General features: G+C 33.9%; 1 protein-coding gene across 6 annotated transcripts in view; it reads right to left on the minus strand.

Moving 5' to 3' along the window:
- The window catches only part of LOC138306007 (neogenin-like), a 165,758-nt gene extending 148,979 nt beyond the window's left edge, over window positions 1-16,779 (minus strand). For 4 of the 6 annotated variants that reach the window (XM_069246325.1, XM_069246326.1, XM_069246323.1 and 1 more), the window contains exon 1: window positions 16,515-16,779. In XM_069246325.1, coding sequence (XP_069102426.1) covers window positions 16,515-16,602 — 88 coding nt within the window. In that variant the 5' untranslated portion in view covers window positions 16,603-16,779. The remainder of the gene's footprint in view (window positions 1-16,514) is intronic. The other 2 variants (XM_069246328.1, XM_069246327.1) reach the window with 1 other exon arrangement.
- Between the last annotated feature and the right edge of the window lie 248 nt (window positions 16,780-17,027).

Genomic DNA, 17,027 nt, shown 5'->3' on the forward strand with positions numbered 1-17,027 from the left:
GAATGATCAAATGATGTTAATGTTATTTGCAGAGATAAATTTCATGAATTTAGTAAATTTGTAAAGTTCACGAATATAAAAAAATTTGTGGAAAGGTATAACTGGTATACACAAAGAAAGTTGGTTTACAGCAGATTTGATTGTGGGAGGAAAAACCGGAGTACCGGATTAAACACCAACAACCAGCAAACCAACTGCCCATGGGAATCAAACTTCACGACCCAGATGGGAGGGCCTGTGGTAAAATGTTGGGACATATTACCACTCCACAATTGCACCCATGCTGAAACTACCACATAAATCAAAGTACTGAAAGTACTAAATGGCACTCGGTCTTGATGATAGGAGAATATTTTAAGGTCCTAAGGCTCACATTATACTGTTGTGTGTTACAATAAGGAAAAAACTTTGGCTTGGTGTTCCTTCAGTTTGGACTTTTGAGGATTCCTTGGACACCAAGGTGTAAAATAAGGACACATACTAAAATCTTGGAAGCCCATTCTAATATTTCTATGATGTTAATATGTCAATGATTTTATTACATCCTTTAGCATTTTTGATGTAATTTGATGTTAAAATTAATTATTCATTCTTAATGACTATATATAGCTATTGTCATCAAGTTTCCTGGGGGACACAGTTCAGTTAACAAGTATTGATTTTGAAGCAGAGAAAGACCACAGATGGCATACTTTTCTATGCCATAAATGTCTTATAATATAGAATATTCTGTCTCTTGAAGACTTATCCAAAATATAATTGTGAGTTTTGAATAAATTGGTCAATTGGTTTTACTTCTTAACATGGATATTAATCATTGTATCCGCTAACTTCAATTCAAAATCTTGTTAGCTCACCAAACTCACGACCCAGGATAATAAACTGATGATTCACTTTATTTCTTATATATAGGAGTTCAGCAGGTTTTTTTCCCCTTTCTTTTTAAAACGGTATTTCCATAACATCAACTGGTTGTTGTTGTACGATTGTGGCCCAATACCTTTCGACTAAAATGTTGGGTCCTAAACATGACTATTTTACCACTCCACCAATGCACCATGCTGAAACGTTCTACCACATAGAAAAACTGAATATTATAATAGTGTTATCAAACCGTAAATGTATTACTATCATGCAAACAAATATTTAAATTCTGCTTTCTCTTCCTAAGCCTCCGAAACTTAGTTTCAAGTGGTGTTATTACTCCATAAATACATGAATATTTGAAAAAAAGTTCAATATATTTACTTAAATGCAAACAATAAGTAATTTGTGTTGTTTGAGAACTTATAAAGTATTCTTTTCCACCAGGTAAAGATTCTAAGTCATAAATAGGAAAGGGAGATAAAATAGTACCAGATAAATATTATGTAGCATGATCAATGATGGTTTGATTATCGGATGATTAGGTAGGCTTAGTCGGAGAGAACTACATTTTCTACTCTCCCTGTTACATTTGAAAGGGTCGTGTATGTCTTTCAAAAAAGAGAGGGAGGAGGTGTAGCGGGGACTGTGACTGGGGTCGATTATCGATGACCAGTAAATGTTAATTTGCTTGCCGCTACATTTTCTCCCTCCTGAGGATAAACAATGTTTCATTTCTTGCCGAATTGCCTTAATTTAGTAAATGTAATTTGTAGGCAGTTCTTCTGATTGTGTTGGTTTACTTAAATAATTATTACAGCAGATTTGTAATTATTGCTTGGTGATTAAAATATTAAGAGGAAAAGACTGTTTCCAGTTTGGAAAGTATAAACATATAATTAAACCAACAAAGCAACAAAGAAAGTTATTAAATATACACATCCATGGGTACAGTGGTCAATATTATAACTGATCAGGTTTGCCCACAATCAGCAGTATAAAAAACGACCCAGATGAGGAGGGTCGGGGAAGGGATTTGTATTATGTAAGTTTTAATTGCTAATCCCTGATGCTTTTTGGTAAAAATCTCAGGATAATTGTTGGGACATCAGCTTTTTACCACATTTTCCACCAATTGCTGAAACTGTATACCACATAATAAGAAAAACCTTCTTTTAAGATATAGATATAATTCTGAAATAATTACATCATGCAAACCTATCAATTCGTGACGAGGTGAAATTCGATTTCAATGCCATTTCTTCTGATATTTTGGGGGACATCGAATATCTTTGTAAACAAAGGGCAGAAGACCTACTATTTCAACGTTACTGCGTTTTTGTCTTTGTAATTAATCTACTAAGCCTATCATTAGATTATGCAACCACGATCCCAGTAATCAAGAGTAATGTTATTACATCATACTTAGCTTTCTCTTCTAAAATATAATCCTGTTATTGTGTCAGAGATTACAGGAATAACAATCCAGACATTACAGAAGCTACCTTTATAGTCTAACCTGTTATCATATTGTTGGTAGTTAACATTCTACTGGTATACCTATGTGAACATTATCTGATCTAAGAATGTAGATCTTCATTTTAAGTGGATTAAACATTTCCTCTCAGATTTATCTGATTATCAGATCTGATTCATTATGAAGTATCTGTTTTTAGATTCCATACAGAAGATTCTAGTTTTTTTCAACATGCCTGAGGATTTGATAAAATGGGTTAATCTTATGTCTTAATGACAGCCAAGGTCTTTTAAGAATGCTTCAAGGTTAAAAGATAAAGGAAAGCGGGAGTTCCTGCAGAAAAAAAACCTATCAATGATCAAAACATGACAACTGCCCAACATAGGATTCAAATTCGCATCCCAGAGGTGTGTGAAAAATATGTCAGGGCATCAACCAATATGTGGCCCCCATTTTCCAATATCAAGTATAGGCCAAATATTGCATAATGGTTCTAGAACGCATAGTTGATCACTAATAGTTATAACAGTACAGCTCATTAATATGGCCGATCTAGAGCATCCAGCTATATACCTATTGCATTCTGAGTTCCAAACTACGGAACTTTGATCTATAGCCATAGATAGCATGCCTATTTCTGTTCCTCTTAATCCATATCTTAGCTAGATCTACATCTCATGGTCAGGACCGTTATCAAAAGGCCATCTCAAACAATCTTTTCATTGAATTTTGACCAATAGCAATTTTTTGCTGTTTTATCCCTTCCCCAACCCCACACAGCCCTCCTAATTGAACCAGTCAAAACATTGCATAAGCTCAGGATTCTTATCAATAAGCCATCTCAAATAATCTTTTCATTAAATTTTGGCCCATGAAATGAGGTTTTTTTTCACTGTTTCATCACCCTTCCTAATAGAATGTTATATATTTCCAGTCAAAATAATTTAAGCTCATAAACTTGGGATATCATATCGCATTTTGGATATAATAATTCCAATTAGCCTACTGCTGCTGCCAGCCTTACTTCTACCAATGAGTATGGTGCCTCTGATTAGCTGCAGGATCAACTGGTATAATATTTCAGACCAGGATTCCTATTTTAATAAAAACATCAAACTGTCATAATCTACCATCGTTATGAAGCAATATCCCTGTCTCCAGCTTAATTACATTGGGTCCACGGTCTCTAAATCCTAATTCAATTTTCTGATGATTTTCAGCTTTTAAAGACAGGAGAAATTGACCTTGACTTTGGTCTTAATTTTACTGTATGTGTAATAATCTGGATAGTGTAGAAATAACGCAAGCATCATCTACATGATGAGGACATATTCTAATTAAATTTTCAATAGGTTGAAAACAGATTCTAAAGTCATGTATATGACTAGCTTGATAATAATTAGTTTACAAATATCTAAGGAGTTTTAACTTGTTCATCTCTGGAATTTCATAATGGACTGGTCTAGTTATTGATCTAGAAGAACCTAAATGTGTCTTCAGGGGTGACTGTGTTAATTTACTTAGGAATGTCAAGTTAGCTGTCCCTAAGGTTAAGTATTCCCGATTATATTTAATAACATACAAATCCTAGTGAGAGTTTTAATTGACTTCTCAATGTCTTGTTAACCAGTTTCATGTCAAGAATATATGCTGAATATTAAGTAATTTACGAAAACATCATTAAGAAAAATGTTAAATTGACTTCGGAATGCTTGATGAACCATTCAAAAGGCCAGGAATGCAGTGATTTACCAAGTATTGTGGAATATATATTTGAGGACCAATTGAAATAATCCATAACAGTGAAGTGAAGAGTTTTACGTGCCCGTCACGCTATATATCTCGTTTCGGGGCACACGATCCATAACAGTAAGAGGTACAAGTGTTTATATAATCACGGCAAGGTCAATACGGTGCTTTTCTTCTCAAATATTTAATACGAAATATTTGGAGTTTTATTAATTTCCATGTTTTAAGCCAATACAACTGTGTTTCTGGAATCCCCCCTTCCCCTAGCATGGGAACTTCAAACTTTAAATTAATGATGTTGAAGCTTTACATATGAAGAGCACCTGTTACTTTCTTAAAAACTCTTCATTTTCAGGTATCTGAAATCTATATAGCTATTGCTAAAATGGGTCAAATGTATATCAGCCAGTAGGATATTCATTACTTGAAGCAGTAAATATGGTGGAAATTCCAGCAGTGTGGACAAAAATATTGTCAAATTTAGTCTTGATTTCAAAAGGCTTTAGGTAATTGAACTTTTCATCACTGAAATTGTTAGTAAATGACATTAAACTGGCCAGTCGTAAACCAGTAACTTATTAAGTAGCTATAATGTTAAAGCATCACTAAAATTTAATTTGGTTTGATATAGGGAAGCTTTCCCTATACCTAGAGGATACGTGTGTCAACGAAGTCACACGCTCAGAGGTAGAAAATGATTCTTTTATATACAAAAGAAAAGATGAGGGAATATATAATATATAGTCAATAGGTGTAGTGTTGACAAAGAAATCTCTCACAACTAAATTGGTGACAGATCAGTGAATTATTGGAGAAATTTGTCTCTACAGCATCTGTCTGATCCTTAAGTTTCGAACAAGGGGGAGATAATTCAGAAATAGAACTCTGCTAAGAATATGTTATCAACATATACTGTAGTAAATCATATGAGTTTAAGGGGGGTGGGGGTAGGGGGGGTCACTTCCTTCTGATTACCTAACAAGTAGGCCAGCATTATCAGCAGTTTCTGCTAATCTCCCTAAGCCTGCAGGATCTAGATATATTTCCCTACACCAATGTCCTGAAGGAGCACTCAGGCTGCAGTACTGTAGGTCCCAAGGGCCATATTGCCCAACAGATAGGAGGATGATAGGAGTAAGTAACACAACTTCGCAGACAAACACAGACAGTCCGACTCCAGCATGTTATCCTAAACAGCTATAATTATTGTACCATATCTGTGACATGATACCATACTTAATATAACTCCATACATTTGTGCAGTAATGAGAAGTATATTGAACACAAACATTGTAAGATTTCTTCTTGGTTTCCATTGGGCAGTGGGATTTGATGTAGACTAATAAAGCTGGAGTCCTTCTGCAGTGAAAAATCCTGTAGACCATATCCCGACATTATTTATAAACTGCCAAGCAGAAAGTGAAGCAACTAATATAACCTGTCACCCCAAAATGCCATTATAATTACCGGTATATTATAATATTAAGACAGCTTTTGTTTAAAAGTCATTAAGTGAGTAAGTAGAAGGAATAATAGTTGAACAGTCTATCAAAAGAATGAAAACCCTCCCACCTCCCTGGCCCCAACCCATTTCCCTACTCCCCAGAATGAATATTACACTGATCCCCTGGGCGGGCTGGCTGCAGAGTACTGATAATTTTCTATTGATAAACACACATGAAGTACAGATAAACTTTCTACAGATTTCTCACCCTTCATCATTATAATCTCTCCTTCACTGTACAAGTTCTACCCCCTAAAACTACATCGATCTATTTCATACTTTAATTCCATTACTCCTTTATAGATCCTTCTAACTGTTAGCTTCCTGCTTCTACAGATCTAGACAAGACATCATATATAATGTCATTACTGGTCAAACATATATCTATGTAACTCGATCATTAGTCTTTGTCGCTGTTGTTTGCAACATTGCTTTTGATTGACTAATACAATGGTGAAATAATTCTAAAAAGAGTAAAAAGAGAATCCCTGAATTAATTTAGAATTTCGAAGAGATAATTTTCTTTTATTATATACTTTATCTCCAAAATTTGAAGAATCTAAATAATGCATTTACCCCTCAACACACTTTTATTATTTGAGGTTTTCTTAATGCAAAGACTGGAACACATACAATTCATTATGAATTATGGATTTTCAGCTGGGGTGAATGAGTAAAAGAGTTATCTGCCCCTATGAAGGTTAACAATAACTGATCTAAAGAGGAGGTAACTCTGTATTATGACTATCAAGGGATCATAAAGTGTACCAAAATATACAGGGGTGGAGTCAATAAGATATATTCTGGAGATAGTCGATGTACTGAGGAGATGAGGTTAATGTTATTTTCCAGTTGTACTGGGAGGGATGTATTCCCATAAATCCTTACAGTATATGTTATGTGGGCCGGGACAACCCATAGGGTTACACAGAGTGAAATGCCAAGTGTGAGAAATCTTTGATGTAAAATAAAATTATTTCTTATTATTAATTCAACTGGTTAGATGAGAAAACTTTCCTAATAATTAAATGCCTACATAATTGTGTAATCACGAAAAAACCAAAATGTACCATAAAAAATAAAACTAAGAATGTTGTACTTATCACCAATCAACTCGCACAAATTCCGAGGTAGATTAATTTTTCATGATTATATACCCAAACTCATTTTATCAAGTTTATAACATTCTTTGTAAATAAATTTATTACCTTTGATGATTAGGTTAAGATATTTACACAGAAATAAATACATTAAAAGCATCCCCAGAATTTGTAAGATGTTAACTTGTTCTTAATTCTGCGAGTGTAGATTTCAAGATGAGGATATGTATATATACTTCTATCCTGAAAGATTACAGAAAAATCTGCACGAGAGCAAACAGTCGAGGACCATCCCATGATGTATATTCCTCATGATATCGTTTTAATCTTGGCAAAATGATATATATATACCTAGTTGATAACTCACTACAGCACCAGTTCACTCTAAAAATTGAACTTAAAATTGTACAGAAGACAAGAAGATACCCATCATTTAAGTATAGATATGCATCATGGATTATAATATACAGTAAAACATGGTTATAAAGAACCTATGGGGACCAAACAATATTGCTTTGCTATAAACAAAGTGAGTGGCCTTTAATTAATTGATAATTAGCATAAGTGAAAGTATTAAGTTTATAAATGATAATGCGTCTTCGTCTGGGAAAAGAGCTTGTCTGGTAAAGTCAGCTACCAAATCAAATATTTGTGCAATAAAAATATTTGTAAGTAAAATGGAAATTTAAAATTTAATAATCTCATAAATGCATTATAAACTTTCCTATCATGACTGGCACGATTCTCTCCACCAATCTATTACACTCTGAAGCTATACAGTCGAAGCTAGATTAAGAGACATGAACAGATTTAAAACTAGATTGCTTCTCCGACTGCTCATGAATATATTAAACCCCAGGAATTAGTTCTCCTTGGAACACTATAAACATTTTAATACACTATTTTGGGACTTGTGTAAGGCTGTGTTGAGAAAAACCTGGATAAAATCATCATGTACTTTAAAGTGAGGGAGATAATTATACACAGACTACAGGCGGGTAAATTTTCATTCAATTGTAATCAAGAAAGGAATAATTGGCAGAAAAGCCCTGAATCCTAATTCAGTTATAATTATAATTTATAATAAAATATCATATATTTTGTAACTATTTATAGCCCGGCAGGTAAATAATTACCACAGGTGAGAGGTCACAAGTAGACACAAATTTGTATATTACTACTTCAGTACAGGTATGACAGATCCTGACAGGTATAATGGCCCTAGTACTGGGCCCTCAGGTATCCTGTAACTACCAAGAGATTTAAACTTGGTACCACCAAGGTTAGGTAGGTAAAGTCCAATCTTCATGTACACCCAGGGGTAAAGCTCAATCCCCCCCCCCCAACAGGGCTCAGCTACAGGACCATTGGACTCCAACTAACTTGAAATCACAACTAATACCAAATAACTACCTGTAGATCCTTAATCAATATCTGGCTCATCAAGGTACACTACATATACCTGATGTGTATACCTGTTCCTGTTACGATACAGGTATACATTTTGAATGAAATATGTTTTACAGGTATTGGAGAAACCATCAGCATCGACTATATAAGCTATATGATGCAACTACCAGACTTGGTATATTGTATACCATAAAGGTGTTAAAGTCTAGTTATATTGCCCTCAGGTATATATGTACAGGTAGTTATACATGCAGCCCCCTGGAGTGCTGGACCCCTGGATTCTAACTTTAGATCACTAATCAACTCTACCTACCTCATCCAGGTAGGAACATACAGGTACACCTTTTGGTAGTAGATCATTTTATTATAAACCCTTGGCCTGACGAGCATCAGTGAGCTGGTCACAGTGATTGATCATGAAGGGCTATAGTTATAATGCTCTTGGTAGCAAAAGTCCAACTTCACCATCTGGCTGTCGTACTGAACATTATCATTAAAATGCAAATATTATTTTTGTAATCCTTTGTTGCTAACAATATTGTCTGTGTATAAGTGACCATCTGTCATATTCATTTGTACCTCAAAGTCATTATTGACCAGAAGGTCAAAGTCCATTGTGCTAATTAATATAATCTGAAAGTGAAATCTTCGTAAAACCTGCGGTTTAAATAGTCCTAACCAGGGTTTTTATATAAGATCACAAACAGTATTACATTTTATAAAATGTTTAACTTTTTTTACTTTTTAATTATTGATTTGTTTTATTAAAATACAAACTTTGTTTTGATGTCAAAGTAAACCATTGAACTTTTAAAATACCCTTGCTCTGTAATTAATCTATACCTTAATAGTAAAATTTGGGGAGTGAGAATTCTGCCAATAATTAATTGAGAAGATAAAATATTTATAACAGACATCTGATACACATGTCAGATTTGTATAATACAAATTATCAATGACATAATGGCAAACTCACAGTCATACTGATGATATTCATGCATATGCAAATGAAGTAGCTCTATAGACAATAGACAATGTTTATTAAACCAATCAAGGTCCCGCATGGGGCATTACATACAAAACATTTATGATTACATAAAGTAGACATCATACTGGACAACTTTTAAAGTGAAAACGCACTTATATGACTAGAGATTCATAACTAGATAACTATACAGGTTATATAATAGTAGATATACAACCAACAGTAGATAGATAGTTAAAATGTATACAATTTGATAGTTAGCTTCCTAACTGTTAGTGACAACGAGAAGTGGCGGTGTCGTTTCAGTGGGAAATTAGGAAATAGCTAGGGAAAGGGCTGGGGTAACCCTACCAATCCTTTTTACAGATTTTTTTGTCTGGAGGACTGTCTGACAAAATCATTTTAAAATTCACTTATTTCCTTTGTTCTAAAAATTCAAATTTCAAGATTTTGATCAATTATGAATTAAACATTTTTTTAGATTTTCAAATAGAATGAGATTGTACCACATGAAACATATGCTAAAAAATGCCTGCAGACAAAACACCAAATAACTACCTGTAGATCCTTAATCAATATCTGGCTCATCAAGGTACACTACATATACCTGATGTGTATACCTGTTCCTGTTACGATACAGGTATACATTTTGAATGAAATATGTTTTACAGGTATTGGAGAAACCATCAGCATCGACTATATAAGCTATATGATGCAACTACCAGACTTGGTATATTGTATACCATAAAGGTGTTAAAGTCTAGTTATATTGCCCTCAGGTATATATGTACAGGTAGTTATACATGCAGCCCCCTGGAGTGCTGGACCCCTGGATTCTAACTTTAGATCACTAATCAACTCTACCTACCTCATCCAGGTAGGAACATACAGGTACACCTTTTGGTAGTAGATCATTTTATTATAAACCCTTGGCCTGACGAGCATCAGTGAGCTGGTCACAGTGATTGATCATGAAGGCTATAGTTATAATGCTCTTGGTAGCTAAAGTCCAACTTCACCATCTGGCTGTCGTACTGAACATTATCATTAAAATGCAAATATTATTTTTGTAATCCTTTGTTGCTAACAATATTGTCTGTGTATAAGTGACCATCTGTCATGTTCATTTGTACCTCAAAGTCATTATTGACCAGAAGGTCAAAGTCCATTGTGCTAATTAATATAATCTGAAAGTGAAATCTTCGTAAAACCTGCGGTTTAAATAGTCCTAACCAGGGTTTTTATATAACATCACAAACAGTATTACATTTTATAAAATGTTTAACTTTTTTTACTTTTTAATTATTGATTTGTTTTATTAAAATACAAACTTTGTTTTGATGTCAAAGTAAACCATTGAACTTTTAAAATACCCTTGCTCTGTAATTAATCTATACCTTAATAGTAAAATTTGGGGAGTGAGAATTCTGCCAATAATTAATTGAGAAGATAAAATATTTATAACAGACATCTGATACACATGTCAGATTTGTATAATACAAATTATCAATGACATAATGGCAAACTCACAGTCATACTGATGATATTCATGCATATGCAAATGAAGTAGCTCTATAGACAATAGACAATGTTTATTAAACCAATCAAGGTCCCGCATGGGGCATTACATACAAAACATTTATGATTACATAAAGTAGACATCATACTGGACAACTTTTAAAGTGAAAACGCACTTATATGATTAGAGATTCATAACTAGATAACTATACAGGTTATATAATAGTAGATATACAACCAACAGTAGATAGATAGTTAAAATGTATACAATTTGATAGTTAGCTTCCTAACTGTTAGTGACAACGAGAAGTGGCGGTGTCGTTTCAGTGGGAAATTAGGAAATAGCTAGGGAAAGGGCTGGGGTAACCCTACCAATCCTTTTTACAGATTTTTTTGTCTGGAGGACTGTCTGACAAAATCATTTTAAAATTCACCTATTTCCTTTGTTCTAAAAATTCAAAATTCAAGATTTTGATCAATTATGAATTAAACATTTTTTAAGATTTTCAAATAGATGAGATTGTACCACATGAAACATATGCTAAAAATGCCTGCAGACAAAACTACACTTAAAAAGCGATAATTTGGATTTATTTGATTTTGTTTCTTGATAAGATCAAACAACACAACTGTTCATGCACATGCTTTTGATAACAAATGCAAATCAGCACTAGAAGGAGTGACTTGATACTGAACATGACTTAAGTAATAAGTTAAATTTGTTTAACATTCTAAATTTTTTTTGTATATAACCAAAATTCTTGATCCTTTGACCTACTCATCATCATTATATCACTGTGCTAGGGAATTGAGTTTGTTTCGGGAGGCTGCTGTATTCTTGTTTCTTATCAATTTCTCTAAGACATTTTGTGACATCTGAGATCATTTTCATTCACTGCTTTGAATCTTCTTCTTAGAAGTTTTTTTGTCAAATTCACTATTCTTTTTCAAAAGTTTATTTTATAAATCTAGAAATGTATTAACTCATTTTTTATGATTCATCCCTGAAAAGGATTGGCAATTGTCAAGTCTTTGATTTAGAAGAATGTAAATGTGTCTTAAGGGGTGAATGAATTAATAATTGCATTGTGATAGCTTAATAGACTTGACAGAATGGGTTAACACCATCTTACTCCAACCCCCTCTCATCATCAATTTCATGATATAAACATGTACATCAAATCAAATTTCTGACTTACATCATTCAGGTAAATCCCTATACAGGTAATGATTAATCAGGTGATGATTAATCTGACACCTGGATTATTGACGTGTACAGGTGATGAGGATTATTGACTGGTAATCATGACTGACCGGGACAATTAGCTATTGTGTATGGCCACTTATGTCATTATAGATACAATACGTGATGGACCTGCAGGGAGGCAGAGTATTGATAGGTCATTACCCGACACAATGGTCTATCTGAGGGACATAAAACCAGACACAATAGGTCTCGGTCCTTGTTATTGTAATTACTCACGCGTCACTACACTGATCCAATACTCATATACATATACCTATACTGTACACATCCTGTTAGTCACGGCAATCAGAGGGTTCATTCCAAAAGATCATGGAACTTGTAGTTTCAACAAAGTCTTAAAGATTCGAAATTGAAGCCCAGAGGAGGGATCAGGCTTATAGAGTGGTCAGCTCTATATAGCAAATCCTACATACATTTTTACTCTTAAGTAGTGTGACTCCATATACCTGAACTAATTACAGTTCTAAAAAATCACCTGTATGATCTAACATCAGTTACATGAGTCATCAAATGTAAAATAGATGTGATTCAATATTTTAAACATGAACATCCAATCAAGCTAATTATAAATGGCTCATGATCACCTAAAGTCTAATTATCTATGTGCTTATACTGCCCCACATAGGAGAAAGTTGATCATTCACCCCGGCCTGTAGACACATTAGACTTCCCAATTATAGACTATAAACAATGCCATTATGAAATTTCAGGGGTGTATGGGTAAAATCACTTAAATGGTCACAGTGACTACTTATATACCAAAAGGTGATGATTACAAAGCAACAGTTATAGCTGTAGTAAACTTTCTGTGAAATTATGTATCACAACACCAATTTAATGACAATTATTCACATAAACTGTGAAATTTACACCAGGGATTTGTCCACAATGTATTGTATCAAATATGGATGATGCAGAGTCTAACCCTGGATGTGACACCGTGTCATAATGTCCTGTTCCTCATCAGTCTGGCTGATCTGTCTGCTGGTCATGAATATTCATGATAATGGACTACAGGTGAGGAGCTCAAGTCAGTGACGATAACAATGACCCCTAGTGACCAGTAGTGACCAGCAGCTGTTTAATGAGACTATAGTCTGGTCAGTTATGTCATTGACAAAATATGTCAGTCTGCCTATGCTACCAACACTTGTGTATTGTACCTGTTATTGCTATATGGACAGGTATATTATCTAGACTGTCCCATGCTATTACAGAAATCAGCTAGCTATATATGTTGTCTATTATTTAAGTCTGGAGAGAAGGTATAGTAACCAATTGGTGTAAATCTTAATTAAAACAACCAATGAAACCAATAATATAACACCATACAGGCCTAGGGGTAATATCATCAGAGCTCAAGGATTTGCAGCGACTGAGATCATGCAACTACAATTCTCACTGATTTATATCAGGAGTACATCAGTATAATTCTTATCAACAATTCTATATTTTTCTTACGAATTAAGTTGATAATGAGGTGGATGCCAGGACTAAGAACTCGCATGATAATTATTATTATATTGATGGCTAACATTTTTTTTTTTCAAAAAATTATTCACCATTTATGTAATTGACAACATGGCTTTTAATGTATGATATACATGATTCAACACTTTAAAGTCCACAACCAACCTATAGATAAAATAAATAAGGATGTGGAAGATGATTTACCTGCATTATTCTCCATAACAATATTACCATAACAACCGAGAAATTCATTATGATACCATTATTATCAATTCATAAAACCTGGTGTACCACAATCATAAACAGAGAGTATAAAACTGGTTTATGACACAATCTAACACCTTCAGGTGACATACAGGTGATGTACAGTATCCTCGTTAGGATTACTTAATGAGCCCTCGTCTAATTGAGGAAGCACCTGGTTACGACAAACATCAGGTATGCTGTACACATTGTTCATTAAAGACCGTCGCTACATCCGCCCCGGTGATTTTTGTCTCCTGGCGATATCAATTATTGATGTTTATAATTGAACTTTACTGTTTATACATATTAATCCCATCATCATGCTACTTAATTCTGACAGGTAAAAATAATCATACCTGGAGATTCTAAATCTCATTATAACAGGTAAATTTTGTCAATATCTTCATACAAATAACGCCTTATCATGATTCAGATAATAAAACTGCATCTTGTTTCAATTTCAATTGTACCACAAAATTACCTTTTCTAAGACTTATTAATTTGCATCATTCTCTTTCCTTCCTTTGTATGTATGCTCGCCTTGCTTGTTGCAAAACAAAATCATTTTATAATAATTACCGCTGTATCAGAATATCACAGACAGTTTTTGTAAGTACATAATACATAACAATTCAGATTCACTTTTAAAAATGAATCAGGCTTCAATAAATATAGAACACAGCTCTAGCATTTGTTCTAAATAACACCCCGCCTTTTAGAAACCCTGGGCATGAAGTCTTTAAATGTTTAAAATCAATATTTTCAAAAGCACAAACAAGCAAAATGCATACAAGCTAAAAAGCCCTGCTATAGAAGCTTGATGCAGCATTCCGATATAGTCCTAAAACACAACTGTCCTTTGAGCAGTGCATTCTATTTACCAGATAGTTTTTTTATGTTTTCTATTTAAAATTGTGAAGGTTGCACTGTACAGATTTTGTATCATTCGTAGAGATTCCTTAAATGTGGCACATAGCCCATGATATGTAATGCACATGTATGTGAATAGGTTGCATTTATGATTTCCTGACCGAACAACTTATACAATAAATAAATAGAGTTCACGAAATAAAATTCTCGGTCTATTAACCCTAGACCAATTATGTAAGTATGGCAATTTAAAATCCAAAATATATTATTCATATATGGGGTTAACCTTAAATGTTGAAATGCTAATTTTATAAACAAAAATCCTTTTAGCAAGTTCAAGTTGTTTAGCTGTAATAATAATGTTCAATAGAAGATATTATAATTTGATGAAAACCATGGAAACACTAGTACCTACCAATGCTTTATTAATTAACTTTAAATTGTATTTGTATATAAAAGTAAAATTAAAGTTAACATTTAAATCAGCTGGTTAAACAGTGAAATACAGGACTCGCCTCGATGATTCCTGGACTAATGATTTTCCTGTGGGACGTACTCACCAAAATTTCAAGAACCCTCTATATCTCTTTGTATATATATATAATCAGACTCATCAAAATTAGGATTGGTGTTCTGGACTTGCCTTAAAGACTCTCGGTACTTAAATTGTTGGTTAAACATTTTACTGCTATATATACAGTATAAGAAATATTAGAGGAACACACATATTTATCATCGAAGGAATTTGAAATGACAATCGGGTCGTCTCAGTATACAGCGTAGATCCCAGTATATGTACACAAACATATAAACATATGTTTGACTCCCTCCTAACTTGTACAATCTACTCGATCCATTGATTTTTAAAAGTTAAATATTTAAGATTTTAAGTGATTCACATCATTTTGAATTCTCTAAGCACCTGCAGACTCAGATGTTTTATGAAATGACTGGGTTTATCTAGGTAAATGTAATACATGTGTAGATATATCTAGAACTACAAGTTGAAATAACATTTATCTTTTATCTATAGCATTGAAAGTGTTTCAACTGAAGCACTCAAATATCAAAGTGCCCTGTTAAATCTATACACATGTATAAACTTGTGTATTACTGGAGTCTTATGTATCATGATCATTCCTTGATCTATTTATGTGAACATATATATGTATTAAGTTTAATACTTTGTTTGGAACATATAGGGAATAACAACATCCCCTTAAAAAATTGATAAACATTACCTTAACATAAAGACATGTATACAAATGTATAAATACCAATTAAAATATATTTTATGTATCTCCCATGCACTGAATTTCAATAAACATCTTTTAAATTAAACTAAGATGCAGGGTGTCAATAACATTGTTTCTATAATACTTTGTAATACATTTTTATTTCAGGTTATTATTTATGAACTAACTACAAAGTATAACATAGTAACTCTATATACATATCAAAACAATGTTTGTCAATACAGAAGTACTATACATGTTATACATTGTTTGGCGTTATACTTTGTTGCTATGTAATGTTTAATTAATGACAACTGTTTATGACATTATTAAAGATAACTGTTTCGTGTAATAATGAGGTAAATCATTTCGGAGACATGTTTGTCATGCATGGTTGAGTGGTTTTCTGGTATGACGAATATATGGTTCTCGAATATAAAACAGAATTTATAACATAAACAGCTGACGAGAATGGGTTTGTTATTTCTCCTCTAGTCAGACAAGCAATCCAACAAAATCCACCCTGTAATCTGGACGTTTGTGTAGTTAGACATGGGGTACACACACACAGTACTCTAGGGATTGAACTAGCTTATCGGGTCGAAATCTGAATAACGGCGAAGTTTACACTCAAAAACTGAACGTGTCGTTGTGTATTCCCCGTGCCCCCGGGTCTACTGCCAACTTTCGACCACTTTCTTGTTGACACTCGGATAACAAAACAAACCACGAAGCAATCAGAGAGTAAACGACCAGACACAAGTTATTAAAGGTCAATTTTTTATGGTGTACAAAAGTTTTAAAAAGTTGTACCCATACCTTTCACTGATGTCGCTACGAGTAAACAGACGAGACTCGCGGACCAACGTATCAGCTCCGGCCGGCATTCCCTCGACCAGGGGGCCATCTTCGGCCCTAAAATCCAAATACACAATAAAAAGACTGTCCTCGGGATCTCACATTATATATAAATCCATCCTAATGACAAGGAATCATGTTAAAAACACCCGAACCGGACCATAGGCTCACTATCCGTGCGCCATAACTCTCCCTAGCATACAATGGAGGCTCCTGACTCCAAGACGAGGTCACCCAAATATGGATTCCCGCTCATTTGCATAATAAACACCCAGTAGATGGCGCTTCTTGCCGGAAGTGCAAGTATGTTTTGAGAGATCAAAGGAAAAGCGCAGGTATTATTACTGAGAAATGAAAGTATGCGTGACGGAAGAGGAATGTGTATCGTTGCAGGCCATTTCTCGTACTGATACGCTGAACTGAGCATGAATAGAAACATTAGAACGAAGTAATCATTTCTGAAACTGCCAAACC

This window comes from Argopecten irradians, chromosome 13 (genome assembly GCF_041381155.1).
Source record: "Argopecten irradians isolate NY chromosome 13, Ai_NY, whole genome shotgun sequence".
NCBI classification, from domain to species: Eukaryota; Metazoa; Mollusca; class Bivalvia; order Pectinida; family Pectinidae; genus Argopecten; species Argopecten irradians.